We start from the raw sequence: 25,789 nt of genomic DNA, 5'->3' as shown, positions 1-25,789 counted from the left end.
CCAAGTATTAAGTACTGAGAGCTTATTTTATGTCAGCACTGAGCTGTCGCCAAGTCTCTCGTTTTCATGTTTTTGTATTAATCTGCTTAGTCACTCGTGGATGAGGCCACGACTTATGAAGCTTTGTGCCGTGTTTACATGCAACAACGCAGACATACGCATTCTCTAAAGCTCTGGTGGGATGAACATGACGCAGAGAATATAACGTGTGTTCAACATGAACCTGACAAACAGAATATAATGTGGGATAACATGAATATGACAGAGAATATAATGTGGGTTCAACAGGAACCTGACAGAGAATAATTATGTGGGTATAACATGAACATGAAAGAGAATATAATGTCTGTTTAACATGAACATGACAGAGTGAATATAATGTGCGTTTAACATGACAGAGAATATAATGGGTGTTTATCTTGAAAATGACAGAATATAACCAGACTATTACGAGCCACGTTTTGAGTGAGGGTTGAGATTTCCGCGGTCCCGATCATGTTTATCCGCCACCCAGCGGAGCACAATCGCCCCTGAGCTATCACACATGTGCGCCACTTCTGCAAAACACTATTTAAAAAACCTTTTCACAAAAACCCAGAGCGAATGAGGAAACAAACCCCCGCATAAAAAAAGTAAAAGAAATTGAAACCGCTGAGAAATGCAACGGTTTCTGTGGAGCTCTGTGTGTGCTTTGCTCGGCGGATGAGACAGAGCAGGCAGTCACACGCGGCCGTGCGCTGTGGAGTCACACTCACATCATGTGGGTTTAGTGGTGAAGACTCTGTAAAGCATCACACATTACCCCGGCGGGAGTCTTCAACTAGGGCCGCTCGGTTATGGGAAAAACATAGGCAAGCTTATTTTGGTCAATACTGAAAACACGATTATTCAAACAATTATTTTAGAGTTTGAAAAGATGATGTATTTACTCAGCATGTCTCTCCCAAAAAACCCTTTGTAACTGAAAACTTTGAAATTTCGCCACAAAATGGTCAAATAGAAAATGTTCAAATCTAAAATAATGTACAGATATGTATCCAGCTGTTCTGCACTTTCGATAAAACATTTTATGAAAAAAAAAAGAAAACTTGATATTAGTTTTGTGATCGTTTGACGCTATAATCGAAATTGCCATCAAAATTCGATTAATCGCCCAGCCCTAACTTCAACTCACTCCAGCTCACCCCCAGCCTCGCGTGTTCAGAAAGACGTGCTCATATAATCCACACTATTATGGTTATAAGTCAAGTACTATAGTCCTCATATCAAGTCCCACGGCCCTCTCAACGTGTTGGTCTAGAGTGACTCCTCTTGCCTTTCACTGGGGTCTCTCTCAGGTGTCTCTGACGTCTGTCCGCCCTCCCAGCTGGAACCTAGCGCGTTCTGGCCTAAGTGTGGCGGGAGGAGATGGGAACCTGGGCTGGTGGGACGTCCAGGTTTCACGGCTGTTAGAGGCCGGTAAACCACATCAGCCTCGGAGGGGGAGGGAGGCAGAGGCACTGATACGGCCTGGCACGTGAGGCCTGCCAACACTGGCAGTGCTGCTCAGCCAGCCCTGCTGGTTTGGGGGAGTGTTGAGGGCACTGGCTGTCTTCCACCAGAGTGTTGGTCTGGAGACACACCACGCACGCCATCACTATATTAATCTGGACTTCTCTCTATTGCCAAGAGGCCTGCAACCACAGTCACACATCGATGCAAGAGACGTTTCAAAACGAGAGCATCTGCACCCAGACCACTTGCAGTCCGCATGAACCCATCACAACGCTCAACCAGCGAAATGAACACGGACCCCTTGCGTGGACGCCACAGTGGTGGCGTCCTTAAGGGCCTCAGGCCTTAAGGGGCTCCATGTGTTTGTGTGAAGCTGAAGTTAGTTGGTTTTATGCTGCAGTGTTTGCCAGGTCTCTCTTGAAAAAGAGATGTTGATCTCAATGAGAATTTGACCTGGTTCAACAACGGTTTAATGCAAAAAATAAAAAAATACCTTGCATTCACTATTGGCCTTTGCTTGCCAACATGTTGACCTTACCAACATGTTAACTTTGGAACACAATAGGCTGAATGGATTGGAAACATATGAGTGAGTGAGTGGGTGAGTGTGTGAATGGATGAGTGTGTAGGCTGAGTCGGGGGGGGGGGGGGGGGGACTTACTCTGGTCTGCGTAGTTCCTGGCCTTCAGGTCCATCTGACGCGTGTGAGACTCCAGCAACACCAGACGACTCTGCAGCTCCTTCTTTTCTCCATCCTGGGAGTCCTCCAGGACAATGTACCTCTGCAGAGGAGAGAGGAGCAGGCATTAAACCCTGTTGAGACCTCCAGGACAATGTACCTCTGCAGAGGAGAGAGAGAGCAGGCATTAAACCCTGTCTGAGACCTCCAGGACAATGTACCTCTGCAGAGGAGAGAGAGAGCAGGCATTAAACCCTGTCTGAGACCTCCAGGACAATGTACCTCTGGAGAGGGAGAGAGCGTTCTCCGTCTTTCGTGCGCAACATGTGAACTCAACGGGGTGATTTATAGCGTGACGAGAGGGGAGAATGTGACGCACCTGCGCGACACCCAAATAGGTCACTTCCTCTTTCTATCATCAGTCCAACCCCTCTGACCCTGGGCTCTCCTCGGTGAGAACCGTTAACAGACTTACTGAGGCGGGTACGTGAGACCGAGACGGGGACGGACGGAGACGCTGTACTGTTCAGCGGGGCATAATGCAGGGTGTGTGAGATGGTTCTGCTCATCACACTGACACCGAAAGGTCCACCTCTATTGTGGGTGTCATTCAATACCACGCCGCAGTCAACAGGTGGCCAGGGCGCGCCTCTTGGTGTGTGTGTGTGTGTGTGTGTGTGTCCCTCATGTTGGAAAATAGTCAGTGTGTGGAAACTGAGTTAGACAATAACTTCATTAGCAACTCTCTAAAATGGTCACACACACACACACACACACACAGACACACACACATACACACACACACACACACACACACACACACACACACACACACACACACGTCCAGCCTGAAGTTAAATAAGGGCAGCCAACAGTAACCTCATCCCCGACCACAGAAGGCCGGTTTACGGTCATTTCTCTCCTAGTGATAGACAGTGAGTCTCTCATTCTCTCAGCGTGGGTCCCATGTGTTCTCGGTGGTTTCCCAAAGAACAATTGTATGCAGACATGTGGTACAGTCCAGTGGTCGCTGAGGGAAATGGTTTGTTCCAGAAGCTGCTCCCCTCTGCAGCAGCTGTCATGAGGCTATATGCACTGCTCTCTCCGGCGTGTTACTTATGCAAGGTTTGCATAAGTGTGTGACAGCGCGTGTGTGTCATATAATCCACAATATTATTTTATTAGTCAAGAATTATAGTCCTTGTACCAACACGTGTGTGTGTGTGTGTGTGTGTGTGTGTGTGTGTGTGTGTGTGTGTGTGTGTGAGTCAGCCAAGGCAGTGTCTGGCCAGCCCTCCTCCCCTGACCTGCAGCCCTCTTCATTCAGCAGTGAAGTGTGTTGTTGCAGCTTCTAGTGTCGACACTTCAGCACAAATAACAGACAAAAACACAACGCTTCCCTTCCTGAGAGTTGGGTTGAACACAATATTAAACATGTCGAGTGACAAAAGACATGCTTATGTAATCATAACTTAAGTGAGGGCCAGTAAAGATTGTGTTGGGCCAGTATGTTTCGGACCCACTCTCCCAGTGGAAAAGCGTATTATGGTTGGTTGAACCCGGTGCTATAAAGAGCGGCAGACCTTGGGGCGATATGAACAAAGATATTCATTCAAAACAACAACAAACCAGCTCACATGAGCAGCCTCAGTACCACGGGAGGAAGCTGCTTCAGAAGCCCCAGCAGAGAGACATTATTTTCAGGAGTCGGGTTAAAAAGGTCAAGCTTTGCAGTTCTTGACGCTTTGCTCGAGGGCTCTTCGGCAGGCGGCCGCTGCAGAAAGGTTTCCTTCACGGAGGCGCCGCGGGTTCCTCCTCCGGGTCAGAAGGTGTTGGTTCAACGCTGCAGGGCCCAGGACTGATCGTCAACCCCGCCCGTCTCATGCGGTGGCGTTTGAGGGCACGTCCTCGCAACAAACATTTGTTAAACTTTGTTTCCAGCGCCATTTTTATGATGCATTATTGACTGCTTACTGGAGTAGAACTGGCCGACACACATTCAATTTAATTAAACAAATGACAATACTGGCTGCTGGTCAGTACTGCTATGTACTACTCCTTACACTTAAAAATAGTACTTGGCATTGTGTAGCATCTTATCCTAGTTATCTTTGTTGTATACGGGGAATGGGTTAACCTAGTGATGGTTAGTGCTTGCCACTTGGCTCTATGAACATCCTTACTGTACCCACAGAGATATATTGTTGTTGATCTTTCTTCTGACAAATGGACTTATTGAGTCGCTTTGGATAAAAGCATCTGCTAAATGCTCTGATGTAAATGTACTCTATCCATCTCTACACCCTAGGAACTCTGATCACAGGAGGGAACTGCAATTGGGGAACTGTTTGTGTGTCGCACCGTACACTATAAAAACAATCGTTTACGTTCAACCGTTACAAAGCTGTAGATGTCACGTTGTGGACGACCATTGGTTGAGATTCTTTGCAAACAACAGCGGAAAACGATATTGTATTAGTATTCAGCTCAAAGGACGGGAATTAAATGGCCGCCCCCACAGTTACCAAAACGTATTAAATTAAATCCTTCATAACTCTTAAATTAAATTAAACTGTCAGTGGGTCTTCACAAAACCAATGGAGATTAACTAGCCACCAAGTTTATAACCAAACAAAGAAATAAATTACATTATGAGAAATATATCAAAATCATTGACCTAGAATGAGGGCTGAATTTTTGGCATCCAACCAATGCACACTGCACTCCCCAGTAAACAGCTGCTTTATTGACCCCACGACAGACAGCCGATGGCACTACATTTATCAGGCTTAATCTAACTGTTGTAGAGTGGTATACTGATATCGGACCACTAGAGGCAGTAATTCTATTGCGGTCTAAAAGAACCTACCTATCCTGAGATACACCTGTTGATGTATGAGTGGTATGCTGCAGTGCCATTTGCCTGTGTTGACCATAAACATGTCAAGAGTCATCTCAGTATACCCTATATACCAGAGTAACGTCTGTTCATCAGAGTATACCCAGTATACTACAGAGTAACGTCTGCTCATCTCAGTATACCCTATATACCAGAGTAACGTCTGTTCATCAGAGTATGCCCAATATACTACAGAGTAACGTCTGCTCATCTCAGTATACCCTATATACTACAGAGTAACGTCTGCTCATCTCAGCATACCCTATATACCAGAGTAACGTCTGCTCATCTCAGTATACCCTATATACCACAGAGTAACAGCTGTTCATCAGAGTATGCCCAATATACTAGAGTAACGTCTGCTCATCTCAGTATACCCTATATACTACAGAGTAACGTCTGTTCATCACAGTATACCCAATATACTACAGAGCAACGTCTGTTCATCAGAGTATACCCAATATACTACAGAGTAACGTCTGTTCATCTCAGTATACCCTATATACCCCAGTAACGCAGAGAGGCTAAATGTGTTTATCCACACTACGACGGCTCGGCCGTCTGATGACCACGAACAGGACGAATAAATGGCGGTTTCTGCCGTCCACGGGGTTAAGTCATGGGGGCCGTAGATCAGCAGCCGGTGGGCCTGCAGGCCGGGGATGGCAGGCCAGCTGTAAGCTCAGGTGACTGACCCCCCCCCCCCCCCCGCCCTCCTTCAGGTTCTCACAGAGACACAAGGGCTCCATTCTTTCGGCAGACATCACACAGGACTCGTGGTGCTGGTCACACCAAACACTTCTAGGGGCTGCAGAGTGTGAGGTGCTCTGTGGCCTGGAGACAGGCAGAGTAGAACGCCTTCTCACTGTTGCACATCAACCAGAGAACTGTTACGTCTACCTACACCTAAACCTACAACCCTGAGACATCTACACCTAAACCTACAACCCTGAGACATCTACACCTAAACCTACAACACTGGAACATATACACCTAAACCTACAACATATACACCTAAACCTACGACCATACAACATCTACACCTGAACCTACAACTTCTACACCTAAACCTACAACATCTACACCTGAACTAAACCTACAACATCTACACCTAAACCTACAACATCTACACCTAAACCTACGACCCTACAACATCTATACCTAAACCTATAACAGCTACACACCTAGACCGAAAACATCTACACCTAAACCTACAATCCTAGAATATCTACACCTAAACTTAGTCAGGCGCTGGGGGCGTTCCTCCAGAGAACCTGAGGTGCTCAGGGCAGCAGAAAGAGACCCTCAGTAGCACTACAGCAGAGGGCCAAAGCTTGGATCCCATTGAGAACAATGACAACATAGCATCTAGAAGCCCTGGGTGTCTTCGGGGGTATGGGGGCAAACGTCTGAGATCGGGAGGCATTAGGGAGGGAGGATGAGAGGAGGCTGCAGACTAGAACATAGGTCGTCAGCATTTTAAGATATTCATCAGATTAAAAATAACTACAAAGGACTTCTGCATGTTTGACTTTGTTTACGGGATGGATTCAAATATCCCAGAGCTCTGCACTCTGTGCTTTGTGAAATATCACACACACGTTACTGTGTTGAGGTTGTTAATCAAAACAAATGAATCCATCAATGTAGGGATGGCCTGTGGAGGGGTGTGTGTGTGTGTGCTTGTGCGTGCGTGTTGTCATGTAAGTCGACTAAGAGCATCAGCATTGCGACAGACAGAAGTCTGTGTATGTTTGTTAACAGAATTAAGAGACCCTCCGCATCAGTGCCAGAGGCCTTCAACTAGCAACACATACATGTCATAGGGTCAGACTGTACATCAACTGGATTAAAGGAAACACACGGTCTGACCATAGAGGAAGAGAAAGACTTTCCAAACACACGCAGCTTCAATCTAAATGGCTTGTCTTCAAAACACGCTTTCCATTTCAGCTTATAAAGAGTGGACTATTTTAACACACACACACACACACACACACACACACACACACACACACACACACACACACACCTTGTGCTTTATCACATGACATGGGACACGCATATGATAGGGATCCAGAGAACTAGTGTTTCTTGCCTCCTCGCTTCCCCTTCGACTGGTAAATAACGCTCCCATTGTCCCCCCCCCCCGACCCAACACACACACTCACCCCCTCACACACACACTCTCTCTCTCTCTCTCTATTGGCACTTCATTGAGTGTGAGAGAGACACTCTGCGTGTTTCATGGTTTTTAGCGCTGTGTTGGGAGTCGTAGGAGGCAGAGATCAGAAGGCCACCGGGGCCAAATCTGGGGAATTATTGGACCCAAGCTGTAGTGGGGCCTGTGTGTGTGTGTGTGTGTGTGTGTGTGTGTGTGTGTGTGTGTGTGTGTGTGTGTGTGTGTGTGTGTGTGTGTGTGTGTGTGTGTGTGTGTGTGTGTGTGTGCGTGCGCACGCACGCACGCACATGTGTATGTAATAACTGATTCTAAGAAAATCTTGATTATGGCAATAACCCATGAATTACAGACTATAATCTCCTCGATGGCTCGGGGCGAAAGCCGGAGAGACGAGTCAACCACACGGTTAGCGGTTCTATACTGCTGGTCACGGCTCCAATAGTATTCTCTTAAATTGTATACAAACCATGAAGCATCTGGTTTTAATAATATCCTACTTTGACAGATTTGGAAAGACTTTGTGATCATGTGAATGATCGTAGAAAGTCTCAAACAGCAACAACTGATTACCCATTACTACTACTGAAGTCTTTCCTGCACGCATGCTGGTCCACTATCCCTCACTTGTGACGGTTCCATTGCTAATGTCGATGTGGGTGTGAGTTCAACGCCTCGAAGCAACATCCACCCCATGTTAAGTTCTAACAAATGAACCTGATACTAAAGCCCCCAAAGGAAACCTGGAGTTTTGTGCTCTGCTTCGCGTGGCTGAACTGAAACATCTCATTTACATTTAGGGCACTTATCAGACGCTTTTATCCAAAGTGACTTACAATAATTACATTTGTCAGAAGAAGGAGGAATAAAAATATATCGCTGTCGGTACAGTAGAGATGTTCAGAACCAAGTGTCGAGCGCTTACAATAGTTTAACCCATTCCCCGTAAACAACAAAGATAGCTAGGGCAAAATGCTATGGGATGCTAGGTACTATTTTTAAGTGCCAGGACGTACAGCATACAATAAGTGCTTAAGAGGGGTGTGAGGGGAATAGGGGGGTGGTCAACAGGGTCTCGCTGAAGCCAAGGCCGCTCCCATCAGCTGTAGACCACCAGATAGCCTCTGACCTCATCCCTGGGTCTGAAGGGCTTCACCCCACAGAGAGGGATTCCTCCAGGGGGAAAAGGCTGTTTGTCCAGAGGACTTCCTGCCTGGCCCTTTCCCTCTCCCGTCGGTTTCGGCCAGACGGAGAGTGAACGAGACGTTTCTTTCAGGAGTCAGGGTGTCCTGGAGGGGCGGGGCTTGTGCGTTTCTCTCGTATTCCCCGGTTGGGTATAGGGAAGCGATCATCTGTGCTGCAGTGCTCCTTGGGGCCAGGGTAAGAGGTTCGATTCCCCCCTGCCACCAATTCTAGGTGAGCACTCTGGGTGTTCCAAGATGCTCGATATAAAAGTCTCCTCCAAAATGGCCTTCGTTCTGCCTGGGCCAGGACCCTTGAATCCTGGGTCCAGTCCCTTGAATCCTGGGTCCAGAGACTCCAGACCCTTGAATCCTGGGTCAGAGCCTTGAATTCTGGGTCAGAGCCTTGAATCCTGGGTCTAGACCCTTGAATCCTGGGTCCAGGCCCTTGAATCCTGGGTCCGGACCCTTGTACCTGCCCCCTCCCCAGAGTGGACTGATTCTGGTCTGTCATCGGGACATGAAACAGCGGCTTCTGTGTTGAAAAAGCAATTGTCCAATGAGCGCTGCAGGGGGGACTAACGGTTAGCCAACCAAGTCACGGGCGGGACTGTTGTCAAGCTGTTTTCGAGGTGTGTGTTGTTACCAACTGGGGTAGTAGCAACAATTGCGACGGCTACAGACAAGATGGATACTGTTATGGAGGCTGCTCTAAATCATTTAAAAGTACAGATTAAATCTGGGAAAAAAATAGATCACAGTTTGTTGTTATTTCGCTGCGCTCTACTGTTACGACCTCGGGCCAAACCGCGACGTTGGCAGGCAGGCCTCAGCAGTGAGCTGGGGACCTATGCAGACATTATGAGTCATGAGTCAAACCGCCCAACCAAACAGAAGCCCCCACAGCTCAGACCATGCTGTAATAGGCGGCCTTGCTATAGTCCACCAGGCTGAGCCCAGATCTCCGCTGAGGTGATTCAACAGGCGTGGAAGAAGCGTCCCACATGAGGACGGGAACGCCCTGCCGACAGGGAGGGGGTGGGGGGGAGAGTGGGCAGGGAGGGACATGATCATACATTCACGTGACTCACTCATCATACTGGGACAGTATGGTGGAGTGTCATGAAAAACTGTCATGAAATTCCTCTAGATTGAGCCAGTGTGTGTGTGTGTGTGTGTGTGTGTGTGTGTGTGTGTGTGTGTGTGTGTGTGTGTGTGTGTGTGTAGATTCAGTGTGTGAGCCAAATGCACCCTAGCTTCACAGCGCTCTGAGCTAAGAGGGGCCGACGGAGTCTACGCTGACGGGGGTCTTTCTGTCTGGGGTTAGCTGGTTGGTGTGTGTGGTTCCCCAGGACATGCACGTTAGTGTGCATGACGTCGGCGTGTTATGCATAGCACGGATGCACAATGCGTTTCTCACAAGACGACTCTGTCTGCTTTTAAATCACAGAATAGGTTGTGATGACACGACGAGCTGCAAAATCCAACACCACAAAGAATTTTTTATTTATTTTTAACTCCCCGCAATTTTTAAAATACATTTAGTTTCACTTTCTGTGCAGTTGCTTTGTAAAAACAATACAACGTTATTGTTGTACTATTATATTATATATTACAATGTCAAATTATGGATAACAATTAAAGGCTGACTGAATACAAACACTATGATTCCAAAAGATTTACAAGCAGGGGTTTAGGCTTGATCAGCAAGGCTCATTGTTCAGCCAAAGAATTGTAGCTGATTGGAACTCACTCCCTGAAAATGTGATCATGAGTGATAGTATGAAATGTTTTAACTCAAGACGACCGCTTCTGGCGTTACCAGCAGTATAAGATACCGTTATTTTATCATTACAATTACAATTACAATTAGGGCATTTAGCAGACGCTTTTATCCAAAGCGACTTACATCTGTTGATACACACATTGACACACCGACGGCAGAGTCAACCATACAAGGCGACAGCCAGCTCGTCAGGAGCAGTTAGGGTTAAGCGTCTCGCTCAGTGACACATCAACACTCAGCTAGGAGGAGCTGGGGATCGAACTAGCAACCAGCAACCTTTCGGTTACAAGACATTATCATCATTAAGTTGTTATATACAGTTAAGACCGGAAACAACAGTCATCGTGACTCCATATTCCGTATAAATGGTATCAAGGTACGAAGGTGTAAAACAATCAAAGGTCTTAATTGTTTTCCTTTGTGAAACCCCACCCTGGTAGGGTTCCAGAAGGTGTCCAAGGTGTGAATGCATCAGTCGACCATATGCATCCCTCACCCCGCCCAGTGTGAATTATTAACCAGACGCCCGGCGGCCCATTCTGCGTTCCCCAGCCAGGGCTGAAGTCCTGAGGTGTCGCCACAACCATCCCGCTGTGTCTCCACCTGAAGGAGCTTTCCCAGCGGCCGCAGCCACAGCGAATCCTCCCATGTCCAGAGCCAGGGCGAGGCTGTTATCTGTGGTAATGCTGTCAGCGTCTGCCCTGGCCTGCTAAAACCAACTTGGCTGGGAGGCCGGGCCGTTTCTGGTCGGCAGGAACACAAACGCTTCGCTGGTGACATTACTCGTATGATGGATCAGAGAGACGTTTTGAGAGACTGACTGATGCTTGTTTTTGTGATGCAGCAAGATGTGTTAAGGATGAGGTAATTGCTAAAAAGGAGTGTGTGAATAAGCGTTTGCTGCCCGCCATGTTTGGCTCAGAATAGTCTTTGAGGAGACAGGAGCCATCTTGCATTAAGCATCGTTCTTAGCCTTCATACGTTTGGTCATACGTTTGCATAACTTTTGAATGCCTGAATGCGTCATGGTAGTGATATTAAATTTAATGAAACTGTCACATTTCAGAGGGAAACCGGCATTCTTTTCCAACTGTTGAACTCTGTGCTTTTAAATAAATGTAACTTTTATTGGTTTTTCAAAAGAAAACAACAGTTTTGAGACCAGCGATTGGTCGGATTTGAAACCCATCTCTGGTCCGGGAACCAGTGGGACCAGTGACACCACATTGGACAACTCTCTGACCAGTGACACCAGTGACATCACAGTGGACGCTCTGCTCTGACCAGTGACACCCCAGTGGACGTTCATACGAGCCACTCATCCTGCTGATTCCAGTCGGGGTGTTTGACTGGTGTGTGAACAGTGAATATAAACTGTGCCCAAGAACGCAAAGTTAAGCAAAGCTGGAACTCTATAGTCTCTATAGTAGAAAACTAAACTTACAACTGTATATTAACTGCGTACAGACAGCATTTTAATACAAGAAAAGATTACGGCTATTATTATAAATAGGCTTATAATATGGGCTAAAAGAAAACGTGCAAGTTCATCTTTTCCATGAGCATCATAAAAATAGTTATACCATGAGCGTTAAAAGATTGACCTAGTTGATTGGCATAGTTTGGCATAGTTTAGATCAACTGTGGGAACGGACAAGGCTGCAGAGTCAATGCAAAAACAGGAGATGCATTTCGACGTACAGGTGTTCATTGTGAATACGCAAAAAGTTGAGTTTGACTATCAAAGGGGTCGGGCACCCCATTGCAGATGTCCATCAGACATCTGCACTCAGCGACCAGTGCCAACGGTAGAGACCCCCGCTGCTTCCCATGCCATCCCATCACACTAACCAAACCCCACTGTAACACAGGGAATAGATTGTTAGAAAACTATGCAAAGACCCAAAGAACCCGTTCGAGCAGCGGCTCAGTACAGCGCTGGAGCAGCAGTACCAGACGGTCAGTGACCTGACTCATGTTCCGTGTCCAGCGACTCCTAACGACCGACACACACAACACGGGGACCGGGGTCGACCTTACCTCTTCGGTGTGCTTCCGAAGGGCTTTCTCTCGCTCGTACTGTGTCACCAGCTGCTCGTTGTCCTCCTTCAGGAGCTCCAGCTCCACTTCGTGCTCCTGGTTGATGGAGAACACCGAGTCCAGGTTCTCCAACACGGCCACCACAAGCGGCATGAGCTGCTTCACCACGTCCTCGTCGTAGCGGCCGATCAGCCGCTCGAACTCCTGGTAGATGGAGCTGGCCAGACCCGAGACGCGCTCGGACATCATGTCCGAGGCGCCCGAGTCGTCCTGGTACAGCACCACGTCGTCCAGCTCCATTTCCTTCCCCTTCGCTTCAGTCCGTTCGGACCCAGCTAACGGGTTAGCCGAAGCTCCTCGGCTTCACCCCCCACCCCCCCCCCCCCCTGCTCTGAGCTACTTTAGGGACAACTCAGCGATCTCCCTGGGATATAAGTTCAGCAACATGTGTTGAGAAAGCCGCGCTACGTTTCAGGACCGCTGGTATAGCGGTGCGTACGGGGGACGGCGGTGGTGGGGGCCGCCTGGGGAGGCTGGTCTGGGCGCGCTAGCGGAACTGGAAAGTCTTAAGTTGGCTCCTCTTCTCCCTGCTGCTGCGACTCCGCCGGAGCTCCTGTTGATGGGCTGGCCTCTGACGTCACGGCGGACCTCCTGTCGATGGGCTGGCCTCTGACGTCAACGGCCCTCCTCCCAGTCCAGCGCTGGGCCTGGGAGGGACGTCCCGGTTTTGGATTATTGTAACTAACTTTGAATAACACACGTGATACGGGAAAAAAAAAAAAAGTATTATATTTCAGAATTTGGTTTTACAAGTTTCTGTACAAAAAAAACATCGAGGCTGGAGTATGTGTGATGTTTATTTATTTGCACATTTTCTCAGACCTGAAAACGTGTGCATACATCTCAGGAGTCCCGAGTTTCGAACAACTGATAAAATGTCCGAAGCCTTCCACAAGTACAGGATATCATATTACTATTTTACATCCATTGTTTTAAGCAAAAAAAAGTGGTCTGCAATGCATGCTCCGTTGTAAACCTACACCGAAATGTAAACCCGTCACGTTTATGGAATTTGGAGCAATCACTCCGTTTTTTTTTCTCTGCGATGCGTTAGGCACTAAAACACCCTGATGTTTATTTTAAGACAATCAAACACGAGACAAAACCACAGGAACCGAGGAACACAAGTCCATGCGTTGGCGAGCTAATATCCTCCCCCTCATCTTGCAGGGATCTGCGTGGGGGTGGAGGTCCTTCAGGCAGCTGAGCTGTGGTCGCAGCATGTGGTGGATGTGCCTGCAGGTGCATGAGTCTCTCCCAACACTACAGCACTCACACACAAACATTAAATTAAAGTGATAACACTTAAAAAGTGCAGTTCAACTGCATGGCTAAGCAAACACTGCTGTACACAGCGCACATTAAATGCCCACGTGGCAAGGTATTCTTTTTTTCTCCTGCTTAGAATTGGCTGTTGAATCATGAATTCATTAAAATACATTTAAAATGGAAAAAACTAAAAAGTGCGAGTCAAACTCAAGAGTTCAGGGAGAGTAAAATCAGTGCTCCGTCAGACTCGTCCTCGTGGGGGAAAAATCAGGTTTGCCCAGAAGTTTGGGCGACAGGTTCAGACTCATTCCTGCCGTACATCCATGCGACCGCTCCCTGATGTTCCTGGAACACGGAGAGCAGAGTTCAAATCCCTCTTGCTCTGTGGAAGGGAAGCCTGGGGCCGGATCTGTAAGGAACAGGAGGGGCCCCGACGCTGGGGCCCGTGGCCTCATGAGAGGACACGGGAATGGGCAGGGTGGGGCGGGGCCAGGGTGGAGTTGGAGACCCAGGAAGAGTTTTTCTGACCACAAAGAAAAACTGGACAACACCAGGGGGTCTCGATCAAGATGGCGTCGGGCCACGGGTGGCTTTCAGTTGACGGTGGGGTGGTTGTTGCCGAGCGACGAGGAGGACGGGCAGAGGTTGAAGGGTCGGTCGGCGGTGAGGCTGTGCAGCGCGCGGAGCACGGCGTCCGGCATGTGGTCGGCCAACATCCGGGGGCTGATGAGGATGCTGCGGAACGCCGCCTCGCTGGACCACTCGGCACGGTACCGCACCTGGGAGAACCAGGACCTGGGGGGGAGGGGGGGAGGAGGAGGGGGGGAGGGAGGAGGAGAGGAGGAGGAGGAGGAGGAGGAGGAGGAGGAGAGGGGGAGGGAGGGAAGAAGAAGGAAGGAGGGAGCAGGAGAAGGAAGGAGGGAGCAGGAATGAGGGAAATGGAGGGAGCAGGAGAGAGAAGGAGGGAGCAGGAGAGAGAAGGAGGGAGCAGGAGGGAGCAGGAGGGAGCAGGAGAAGGAAGGAGGGAGCAGGAATGAGGGAAATGGAGGGAGCAGGAGAGAGAAGGAGGGAGCAGGAGGGAGCAGGAGGGAGCAGGAGCGTGGTTAATGTTTTATCATCTTATCGCTGCCCCCCTGTGGGTGTCAGACTCTACTCCAGCCCCAGGCTCTAGCCACCTGCGAGAGGGCCCGTCCTCCGTCAGGTGCAGCACGCGGCCGGGCAGGAAGAGGGGCAGGTGGGTGGCGGCGTGGGGGGGGGAGTCGTCGGAGGCCAGGCTCTGATAGGACGAGGAGTGGCGCACCAGCAGAGACTCCTCCCCCAGGAGCGGCTGGCTCAGCTCCTCCTCCAGCCGCTGGTGCTCCAGCTCAGTGGGCGAGTCGTCAGGCTCCCCCCCGAACACCTCGTACCAGCAGCCCCGCAGCAGGATGCGGTACTGGGGGGGGCACACACACACACACACACACACACACACACACACACACACACACAAAGAGAGAGACACACACACACACACACACACACACCAGGGGGAGACGAGGGGGAGAGAGTCAGCTGACAGGACTACAGTACAGCGAATGGTTTTGTTTCATTGGGATTAAATAACTTATTATTATTATTATTCAATTCCCGTTTTGATTTGGATAATAATCACCCGTTGATGAACTTCAACCAGCTCTATTTTCATTTCAATTCCACACATATGTTTTACATTTCTAAATCAGTTTTGTTAAACTTTGGTATAAATATGCTATCAGAAAAAACAAACTAAAAACTACATGAATTGTCATCCCTTCATAGTGGACGTGTGCGCTATGGGGTTTGGAGTCCTCACCTTTGGTTTGTTGCAGTTTGACACCATTTTGAGGATTCTCCTCTTCAAGTCCTCCATGTTAGGAATGCTGAGTCTGTTTCCAACACAAGGAGCAAGACAAAGCATGAAAAAGGATGGACTATATTCAGAAACACACACACACACACACACACACACACACACACACACAGTGTATGCTCTCATGCTCACCTGGGCACTAGGTCCTTCCCCAGCACAACAGAAACCACAAAGTCCTTTGAGTAATGGGCCAGGGCTTTACTGCATGAGGAAACAAAAAGAGGCAGCAGAGACAGTTACCTCTGATGTGTAACATTATAGTGTTATTGCATTACCTCGCCACGCTGAGCTTTCTGCGAGGCCCACAAACAAACAGGTTTAGTGTTCCGGAGACACGACTGATCTTCTAGGAAAATGTTTCTACATTTCATAAGCATAAATCAGCCTGTAGCTCCAGTCAGGCGGAGGGAGGCTCACGACCCGAGTGGAAAGTTCACCTCAGAAGTCCCCCTGGTGGCGAGAAGGCGTAGCACTGCAGGTTGGGGAAGGAATGACGCAAGAGGATGGCCAGCAGAGAGGCGGTGCCCGCGCCCAGGCTGTGGCCGGTAATGACCAGCTTGTACTCCTGGAGACGCAGAGACACAACACCAAACACACGCCGTCATTATCGTGGTCAACATGATTCATCTTACGTTATAGTGGCTTATATGGAAAAAGAAAGTTGAAAATCGAACTACAACTAGGGCGTCTATCCAAAGAGACTTAAAATAAGTCCATTTCTCAGAAGAAAGAGAACCAACGACATGTCACTGTCGTACAGTAAGGATGTTCATAGAACCAAGTGCCAAGCACTAACAATGGCTAGGTTAACCCATTCCGCGTATAAAATAAAGGTAGGTTTAGGGTTAGGATAAGATGCTACACAATGCCGAGTACCATTTTTAAGTGCAAGGACGTACAACATACAATAGGTGCGTACTTTAATTAACTGCTAACCAAATTGCTCCGTGAGGAACAACTAAGTGTAAAGGGTTATTTAGTACGAGGCGACTCAGTGAAGCAGTGGAGACTGTCCACATGAACATTAGTAAAGAACAGAGGCCGGATGAGATACGGTTCATTCAGCGTTCATCAACAGCTCCTCTGTGGTGGGTCGTTACCGGGGCGATGGCGAAGGCCTGGTTGAGGATGCCGTCGTTGACCAGCTTCCTGTAGATGTAGCGGGCGGCCTGGGACATGCCCTGCATGGAGCGGACAAGCATACCATTAGTATCTGAGTCTCACTCTATGTCTCTCTATCTCCCGCTCTCTGTCCATCTCGCCGTCAGTTCCTCTCTCCATACGTCTCTCACTACAGCCGTCTCGCTATCGGTCTCTCATCCTTCATCTGTCCATGTCCATCTTTGTGTCTCTCTATCTGTGTCACTCTGTCAGTCTGCATCTCTCCATACGCCTCCCTCTCCATACGTCTCCCTCCACCTCTTTCCAATCCCATCTCAATCCATCCATCTCACTCTCCATGCATCTCTCTATATGTCTCACTCTCCACATGTTGCTCGAACAACCCCTCTCTTGATCCCATCTCAATCCATCCATCTCTCTCTGCCTCTCTATCTGTCTCCTTCTCACCCTCCCTGAGCCTCTCTGTCCATCCCCATCCCTCTGTCTGTCTCAATATGACCAGGCCGTCTCTGCTTTGACCAGGAGGCCCGCTGACCGGGCTCACCTTGTGGGCGTAGCAGGTCCCAGAGACCCCGTCCACCGGCAGGTTCTCACAGTCGGCCGACAGGTCCGTGAGGACGTCCTGCGGAGAGGGGAAGGGGACGCCAGCCGGTCGCTGATTTAGAAGACAACTACTAGCCGTAACAGTTGAGTACAAAATTAAATAAAAAACGGCATTCTATTGAATAGTGAGCTATAAGGCTACAGAAAAATAGTATATTAAGAAAGTGGAAGCATATAAAAATGAACTTTTCTGTGAATGTTTTCTATGTTGTGGTGGTGTGGTGGCAGGGTTAGATGAGGTGGGACTCACCCTCAATGACAGCGTTCCACGGACAGCCACCAGTATAGCTTCCCTCTTATGATCCAGGGCCACAAAGAATGGGATCTCATAGATCTGCAACACATAGCGTACATTGGTCACTGGTCATTCAGTTTGTATAAGTTGAGATTCACGGTTCACAAAATTCCCATAACTGAGATGACTGTTACTGAACATGGATTTACACCTGCGACCATGTCATTTGTTAAAAAGACTTTATATGCAAACTTATTTTCCTGTGATAATCATACGTTCAACATTTGCAATCATTTCCCGTCAGGAAAGTGTGTTCCCTTGACGTGATCCACTCGGAGGCTCAGTTGGGACAGGAAACCCAAGGAGAGCCGGCCCGTTCCCCACCTGGTTGTGGAAGCTGACGTGGATGAAGTCCCTGTAGCCCAGGCCGGTGCTGAGCAGCACGGAGGAGAAGTGGCAGCCCAGGTGGTCTCCTCCCACGATGTCGTACTCCGCCGCCTGGCTCCTGCAGCTGAACGCACACCATGCCCCCACACACACACACACACACACACACACAGCCGCTGTTAAAAAGCCACGTCAAAAGTACAGTCATTAATATTCCGTTTTTTGTTGACGTTTCTTTGTTGATTATTAATACACTGAATCTGTGGAACTGTGAACAATCGTTGCATTTGTGCGTCCGTTTCTCTGACACGCCTCTAAATGAGCGCTATGGACCACCAGTTTACCAGTCTCCGCTGAGCTTGCAGGGGCCTGTGAGGGGGTTGGAGTAGATGTACAAGGGCCAGCCGTATGCCGCGGCAGCGAACTGCATGCAGTGGGCGGCCTGCCCCAGCTCCACCTCCAGGTCGGCCTCCTGCAGGCACCGGGACGCATGACATGTGGTCAAACCTCATTAGGGGAATCCCACCGATGACACAGCGCTGAAACATTGCTGTACAAAGGAGAACTATGTTTGAGAAATACATGAATACGAGGTTGCAAAATATTTCGGTGGATGCATTCCGTGTGGACTCAAGTTGTTCTAACTTGTAAACGGATGAGCTTAAACCAAACATAACAAGTCTGACATTGTTACTACTGTTAATAAACCCCAGATACCAAAACCACAGTGACCAGTACAAGTCACATGACGGGGCTGGCGGTCACACTCTTACAATGGGGGAGGAGGGGCTGTGGGCCAGAATGTCGTCCGGATCTCGGTGGTGCGCCATCTTGTCCTGCTCCTGGTGGAGGAGGGCTAGTCCAGCCGCAATGTCACTGGGCACCAGGTCTGTGTCCTGTTACCACACAACACACACAAGCAGAGAATGGAAGCATATGAAATGGTACGGAATCGACAGTTAAATAAATAAAAGGAGACAGACAGACAGACAGACGGACGGACAGAGACAGAGACAGAGACAGCGATAGAGAAAGAGACAGAGAGACAGACAGAGACAGACAGAGACAGAGAGACAGACAGAGAGAGAGAGAGAGAGACAGAGACAGAGAGAGAGACAGAGAGAGACAGACAGAGACAGAGACAGACACAGAGAGACAGAGACAGTGAGAGAGAGAGAGAGAGAGAGAGAGAGAGAGAGAGAGAGAAGGGGACAGAGACAGACAGAGAGACAGAGACAGACAGAGAGACAGAGACAGAGAAGGGGACAGAGACAGACAGAGACAGAGAGAGAGAGAGAAGGGGACAGAGGGAGAGAGAGACAGTGAGAGAGAGAACCAGAGTCCCACAGAGCGGTGTTTCCCTCACAGAGAAGAAGCCGCTGACGAGCTGTGCGATGCTGGAGAAGGCCGCCCGGTGGCTCTCGTCCTGCGGCAGGCAGCAGCACAGCAGGCGCAGCCGGCTCTCCCACACCTTGGTGGCCACCGAGCGCGCCGTGGACAGGAACTGGCTGCCCTCGCTGCTCTCCAGGTCCCGCACGCCCAGCTGCTCCAGGGCGGGCAGCCGGGGCCGGGGGTCGCCCAGCGGGTCGAAGACGAACACCACGCCCAGCCCCGTGGCGAACAGCAGGATCCAGCTGCAGGGAGCACCACGGTCAGGGCACGAGTGTCGCATTTAATACTGCCCCCCCCATCAGACTGCAGTACCGCTAAAGGACTCAAAGGTTGAATCACGGCAATGTTGTCATTGTTATTATTAATACACTGTCTGTATTAATAATGCAGATCTGTGAACAATCATTGCATTTTTAAATCGGTTTTTCGTGAAACAGATCAAAATGAATATTAATAACCACCGGTTCGCCAGCCTCCGCTCAGCTTGCATCAGTTGGAGTAGATGTACGTGGGCCAGCCGTGTCTAAACACAAGACCCTTTACTTCTGAGGTCAGCTTGTGTGTTGTGTGTCAGGCTATGCGAGGATAAATATGAGTTGCTATCCAGAAAAAGAAGGTCTGATACTTTTCGGGGGAAATAGATTCCGCTGTGGAGTTCGGATGAGCCTACCTCGCTACGACCGCAGCGATGACGGCCCCCACTGTGGCGGGGTCACAGCCTTGGCTGTCAGCCGACGCCCAGATAGCCCCAAGGCACGCCCACACGATCTCCGGGAGATAGAGCAGCGCTCGCAGGTACACCAGCACCTGGATGGAGCGCCTGGGGCCGGGGTTGGTAATGGTACCTGGGGAAACCAAAAGTCTTTCTCTATAAACACTGTAAACTGTGGATCCGACAGCAACGGGTCAATAAGGGAAGGTCTTTAGGGCTCCCACGTTTTGTTGGGACAGCCGCGGGTTCCTCACCTTGAGCACTGACGTAGATGATGGCACACAGCGACAGGATGATCAGAGCGAGTACGACCAGCAGCACCACCAGGTAGCTGTGAAGCAGACCGCCGCCGGGGCAGTCGAAGCTGCCTTTGTGAAGGCTGTACAGGATGAGGGTTCCGATCCACCTGAGGGACGACAGCGAACGAGTGCGTTTGAGTTTGAAAGGTTGGGACGTGTGAACGCCCATAATGATTGTCCATCCATTTGTGAAGGTCATGCATAAACCATCAGAGGAGGATGTGTTTTTACAACGAACCAGATCACTCGGAGGAACAGCTCGAAGGCCCCGGGCAGGACGAGGTCGTCGCTGGCGATCCCCCACCGGCGACCGAAGGCCACCATGCCCGGCATGATGAGACTGAGGTTCTTCGCTGTTTAGAGAAACAGATGTGGCCGACAGTCAGCAAGACGGTCCATCATCTACTCAACTCTATTCTACTCACCATAAAGGTCAAATATCTACTGTATGTCCAACATGGACTCTAGTCTATGCTACTCCCCATGAAGGTCTAACATCTACTCTACTCTACTCACAATGCAGGTCTAATAACTTCTGTATGTCCAACATGGACTCTACTCTAATCACCATGTAGGTCTTACATGGACTCTCCTCACCCTGCAGCCGGTGTCTCACTAACGTGCAGGTTTTAAAACACTGTGGCACTCGAAAGGGGGTGAGCTGATGTCTTTCACCCACTAAAGGTTACATGCCTTCGGTACGTCATCACCAGAACCACATTATCAGATCGATATCCAGATCGACATCGAGCATCCACGTACCTGGGCGTTCCTGTTAGCCAGTTAGCTAGCATCGGTTCGTTTAATGATCTCATCAATGTATTGTATAAAGACAAACCAATCCAGACCCTGACCTGTTTGTGCCGGGTGCGGTTACATCGTCCTCGGGGTTGTGTAACCTAGAGCTGAACCGGGGCCATGGTAATCTGTCCTGTTAGCAGCCTTGCGTGACTGTCTTGTTGTCCTGTGGACCGGATGCTCGCTTGTTATGGTTTGTTTTGCTGAGCCGAGCTGCGGTCCGCTCGGCTCAGCGGTCCGCAGACAGCACGGATCTCCGTGAATAATTCCGCTTAAAGGGAAAAAACATGTTCCATGGAAAACCTTTCACTAACTGAAATAAACGTGTTAATTCAAAACAGCGGCCGTCCCCTTTGATATATGATGTATTCCAGCACAAAAAACGCTGAATATCTTGAATACGAATCTAAAGATTGGACAGCATTTCGTTCAGGAGTAAATACAAATATTGATATGTTGTGTTGTAAAAACTCAGTAGATGGGCGGTCCTCTTACAACTGTCACTTGGGTGATTCATGGGTGTCACCTCTTGGGTGTAATTACACACAGCGCCACGGCATGTCGCTGTCCCCCCCCCTTACACATTTTATTACTGTTCCAGGGTAAACAGTACATTTCATTCTACGCTCCCATCTGTTCTGCAGGAGCGTCAGTGAAGCCGGAGCGCATTTTGGACAACAAACAGCATCCGATAAACATAATTTACATATATGGTGAAATAGACCTGGATCGCCGTGGTTAAAGACCACTCTCCCGTCTGTACTGTGTATACCGTGTGCTGGAATTGTTGGAAGTGCTTCGGTATTTCTATCCTTGACACACGGAAGTGAGGATAGAGGAGAGTGACAGGGTGTCAGGTTGAGGAAGAGCCGAGGAGGAGCGCATCTCCACCGCCTCCGACCTCAGACGCACACAGGAACATGGCTCCGAAAGACGCGCTTCTCGGGACTCTCAAAGGTACAATGCAATAAATACACATTCCTGATTGTGGTTATTAAACGTCCAGTGTGTATAAACTCATCCTAGGCAATATTGAGACATGTTCTTCTTTGATCAGAATAAGCCTTAGCTGCGCTCCAGGTGAATCTAACCACGGTGTTGTTTTCTTCTAGTGTGCATCATGAACCTCCAGTCAGATGGGAACGTGGTGGCGGACAGCAGTGCGCATCTGCCCTCCTGCTGCGAGCTGCTGGAGTTCATCTTGAGGAAAGGACTACAGCGTTAGTACGCCATCATACTGAGTCCCCACATATTCACCAAATATCGTCTGTTTTATCGCAATTGATCGTATGTTTATTCACTTGTTCTTCATATCATGACTCCTGGTTTTATTATGATATACCATAGATGATGATTATTATATTTTTTATTGTTTTATCGTTCATTAATACCTTTAGTAGTAGTATATTACATGGTTATTTGCATCCTTATTGCACGCTTTTGATATGGGTGTGGTGTCAGGTAAGTGTTATTATTAATTCCTTTATTTGTTTTGCTTTAGAGCCTGTTCTCAGCCTGGTACACAGGGATTACTGGCACTGTTTCGAGCTCCTCCCCCAATATGACACCTGCGGCAGGTACGGGTCCTCGGGCTTCCCTCCACCCCTCCCACTCCAACCCAACGGAAGCACAGTTGCAGTCAGCAAACCGCTTAAATACATGACATAACTGCTACCGCTGACACATCGACAGTGTGCTCTCTGAGGTCAGGCTTCTCCGACCCAGAGAAATGCGTCATGCTTTCTACAAAATCCCATTATTGAGGAGGACATTGATAAAAGAAAGTAATTTTCCATTGTAATAACAATATGAATGCAACAAGATCATCGTAACACTTATCATCATCACATGATACCAACGTCATGAGCCTCAAAGCATCATTGCCTACGTCCTGTTTTGGCCGAATTGTGATATCTAACCTATCTGCGCTCTCCTAACACTGCAGATTCACTGTGCCTCATCGGCTGTATCCTGGGCCAATCAGATTGTCTTTTACACTCCATAATCAATATCTGACGACTGAGACATTTTTCTACGCTAAATACAAGAGGAACCTTAATTATGCTACGAGGAGGCTAACGACATGTCTAACCTAACCCTAGCTGTCCACTGTTGTCCTGACTCCTCATGTCCCCGTGTTCCCTGCCCCCCAGCTACTCGGCCCTGTCGCTGGTGCTGGACCAGACCCGAGGGTGTAAGAAGCTGCTGGGCCCCCAGGGCAAAGGGCGCTACCTGCTGCGGCTGGCTCTGAGGCGCAAGGCCCTGGGGCCCTTCGTCATGCACCTGCTGCACACACCCCGGGTCCTGGAGGTCGGGCTCCTCTGCTAGTCCTGTGTTCAGTCCTCTGGGGGGGGGGGGGGGGGGGGGGGGGGGGGGTGGACACCGTCCACAGAACTCCAAGAACCTAGGTCTTTGGATGAAAATGTTGAACCGTCTCCTGTGGGATATGGCTTAATATTGTGTGTTGTGATTATGTTATCTGGTTGAAATTCAGCATTAGCCATACAGATCTGCCTGTGTGTTGGGAGGTACATATAATATGGTTAAAAGTATCATTTTGGCTATTTTCACAGTGGTACAGCTCATCTTGTTCAATCCTAAGGAATGAGGAATCTGTGGGTGAGTAGTTTTTTCATTTCTCATCTTCTCATTCAAATTTAGGAACCTGCAAACTGCACAGTGAGTAAACCATGGTCAATAACTAGCTAACCACTGGTTTACTGACTGGTTAGGATTCATCAGTCCTTGATGTCTGAATCCCTCCTCCCCTTTCTCAGAACCCTTCATGTCATTGCTCCTCGTCCTCTCTCAGATGGACTTCCAACTGGAAATAGAAGTAAGGACATGTCAACATCTGTGTTTGTGTGTGTGTGTGTGTGTGTGTGTGTGTGTGAGTGTGTGTGTGTGTGTGTGTGTGTGTGTGCGTGCGTGCGTGCGTGCGTGCGTGCGTGCGTGTGTGTGTATCATAGAGTTGAAGGCACATCATTCATTATTCACTTTTTCCTTCTTGACAGAATTGCAGTTTTCTGGACGAGAGCTGGCTATTACCAGTAAGGAAACAATCCCATGATGGATTTTACTGCCGAGTCACTGTCAGTGTCTTATGGGGAAATATTCCCTCTGAATGTGGTGCTGCAGGGAAGTGTGACTTCAGATTGTGTCGTCCACAGGTGTGTGAGATATACGAGACAGTGCCCTGTCGGGAACTGGGAATGGTGCTGAGGTTAGTTTTTCCCTGTAAAGGTGTGGGTACTAATGCCGTCGTCGCGTCATCATAAAGATTCGCTCCCATCACATTTTAACGAGCAATCAATAGGTAGCGTATCCCTCCATTTTGTGACTTTAAATGATTAAATTGACCTGTTAAGTGTTCAGCGTGAGGTTGCCTAGCTTCAAGGGAAGTAACAAAAGATTTACGCACATGCTCAAACAATCGATGTGCACCGGTACATTAATGTGCCGGTATTCCTCTGTTTTCCTGGCCCCCTCCCTCAGGTATTTGAGAGGTCGTGTGTTTGTGTTGGAGCTGTTACCGGGGAGCCAAGCTCAGGTAGACCGCGCCCTATGCCCCGGGGACATCATCGATGAGATCAACGGAGTCTCCCTGCGCAACTCCAAGAACGGACAAGTACGCCGGCGCCCCATCTCAGTTATACAGAACCCAGTGACATTTAAAGTCAGAGAGTCATGTAAAAACATCGCCACAATGAGTATGTACACTGCCCAATGTTCAGCTGAGTGTGTTAAATGTTAAGTCAGTCTTTCCTGGAAGGCCACGCCATTGCTAGACAGATAACCACAGCCTGTCTTGTGATGTTTGCCTTGTTTCTCTGAGAACCCGACGCAGCCGTTAGCCCCCCAGGCTCCAGCCCTCCCTGCTCTGTTTACCTCCGTCCTACATTCTACTGGGTCTGCCGGGTCTTCCAGGCCGGCCTGGTCCTGTCTAACGTGTTCTCCCGGTGTTCCAGGTCGTAGCGGTCCTGTCTAACGTGGTCTCCAGGTGTTCCAGGCGGGCGTGGTCCTGTCTAACGTGGTCTCCAGGTGTTCCAGGCGGGCGTGGTCCTGTCTAACGTGTTCTCCTGGTGTTCCAGGTCGTTGGGTCCTGTCTAACGTGTTCCAGGTCGTTGGGTCCTGTCTAACGTGGTCTCCAGGTGTTCCAGGCGGGCGTGGTCCTGTCTAACGTGTTCTCCTGGTGTTCCAGGTCGTTGGGTCCTGTCTAACGTGTTCCAGGTCGTTGGGTCCTGTCTAACGTGTTCGCCTGGTGTTCCAGGTCGTTGGGTCCTGTCTAACGTGTTCCAGGTCGTTGGGTCCTGCCTAACGTGTTCTCCTGGTGTTCCAGGTCGTTGGGTCCTGTCTAACGTGTTCTCCCGGTGTTCCAGGCGGGCCTGGTCCTGCCTAACGTGTTCTCCCGGTGTTCCAGGCGGGCCTGGTCCTGCCTAACGTGTTCTCCCGGTGTTCCAGGCGGGCCTGGTCCTCTCCAGGCTGAAGGGCCTGCCGCTGACCCTGCGAGTGCTGCGCTGGAGGGCCCGCGACGGCTCCTCGTACCGGCCCCTCATCAGGCTCCTGCGGGAGCTGCGGACGGAGAACCCCACCCTGGACCTGGGACTGGCCCCGGCCGCGGCCCCCCAGGCCGCCCCCCACCGTCCTCCCGCCTCCTCCACGCTGTGCCTCACAGACGGAAGGCGGGTTGGGGGGGATTTCGTTGGGTGATGGTGGGGATGGTGGGGGGGAACGAGGGGCCTGATAACAGGTTGGTGGGGGGGTCG

At 49.5% G+C, this 25,789-nt stretch overlaps 3 protein-coding genes across 5 annotated transcripts in view; 1 reads left to right on the top strand and 2 right to left on the bottom strand.

Moving 5' to 3' along the window:
• The window catches only part of LOC307090514 (C-Jun-amino-terminal kinase-interacting protein 4-like), a 48,131-nt gene extending 35,303 nt beyond the window's left edge, over nucleotides 1-12,828 (bottom strand). For all 3 annotated transcript variants that reach the window (XM_079757198.1, XM_079757199.1, XM_079757200.1), the window contains exons 1-2: nucleotides 12,259-12,828; nucleotides 2,156-2,276 (exon numbers count right to left, since the gene is read on the bottom strand). In XM_079757198.1, coding sequence (XP_079613324.1) covers nucleotides 2,156-2,276; nucleotides 12,259-12,558 — 421 coding nt within the window. In that variant the 5' untranslated portion in view covers nucleotides 12,559-12,828. The remainder of the gene's footprint in view (nucleotides 1-2,155; nucleotides 2,277-12,258) is intronic.
• A 328-nt stretch (nucleotides 12,829-13,156) lies between these two features.
• Nucleotides 13,157-21,484, bottom strand: daglb (diacylglycerol lipase, beta). Its single transcript, XM_079756542.1, has 16 exons — nucleotides 21,080-21,484; nucleotides 20,464-20,578; nucleotides 20,181-20,332; nucleotides 19,885-20,059; nucleotides 19,189-19,456; nucleotides 18,596-18,718; nucleotides 18,167-18,294; nucleotides 17,820-17,946; nucleotides 17,451-17,534; nucleotides 17,142-17,219; nucleotides 16,576-16,656; nucleotides 15,913-16,040; nucleotides 15,608-15,676; nucleotides 15,419-15,491; nucleotides 14,763-15,019; nucleotides 13,157-14,382 (listed from the first exon to the last, which is right to left on the bottom strand). The coding sequence occupies exons 2-16, from the start codon at nucleotides 20,556-20,558 to the stop codon at nucleotides 14,181-14,183; spliced, it is 2,040 nt and encodes a 679-aa protein (XP_079612668.1). The 5' UTR covers nucleotides 20,559-20,578; nucleotides 21,080-21,484; the 3' UTR covers nucleotides 13,157-14,180.
• A 180-nt stretch (nucleotides 21,485-21,664) lies between these two features.
• Nucleotides 21,665-25,733, top strand: LOC307090190 (uncharacterized protein; the record flags this gene model as incomplete). The annotated part of the gene is made up of 10 exons (XM_079756763.1): nucleotides 21,665-21,980; nucleotides 22,136-22,243; nucleotides 22,525-22,600; nucleotides 23,177-23,333; nucleotides 23,597-23,642; nucleotides 23,801-23,859; nucleotides 24,038-24,073; nucleotides 24,194-24,246; nucleotides 24,519-24,651; nucleotides 25,485-25,733. Exons 1-10 carry the CDS (start codon nucleotides 21,944-21,946, stop codon nucleotides 25,731-25,733), a joined length of 954 nt encoding a protein of 317 aa, XP_079612889.1. The 5' UTR covers nucleotides 21,665-21,943.
• Between the last annotated feature and the right edge of the window lie 56 nt (nucleotides 25,734-25,789).

Source organism: Pollachius pollachius (genome assembly GCF_949987615.1).
Source record: "Pollachius pollachius genome assembly, chromosome: 19".
Taxonomy (NCBI): Eukaryota; Metazoa; Chordata; class Actinopteri; order Gadiformes; family Gadidae; genus Pollachius; species Pollachius pollachius.
Note: the sequence above shows the minus strand (reverse complement) of the source record. Positions and strands in the feature narration are given on the sequence as shown.

Bases quoted from the DNA above. Each gene is read 5' to 3' on its own strand.
- daglb (XM_079756542.1), bottom strand. From the start codon at position 20,558: ATGCCGGGCATGGTGGCCTTCGGTCGCCGGTGGGGGATCGCCAGCGAC. The intron at 19,457-19,884 runs GTAGGCTCATCC...TGCTCCCTGCAG, and splicing joins ATCGCTGCGGTCGTAGCGAG to CTGGATCCTGCTGTTCGCCA. The intron at 15,020-15,418 runs GTGAGGACTCCA...TGCCCCCCCCAG, and splicing joins CAAACTGCAACAAACCAAAG to TACCGCATCCTGCTGCGGGG.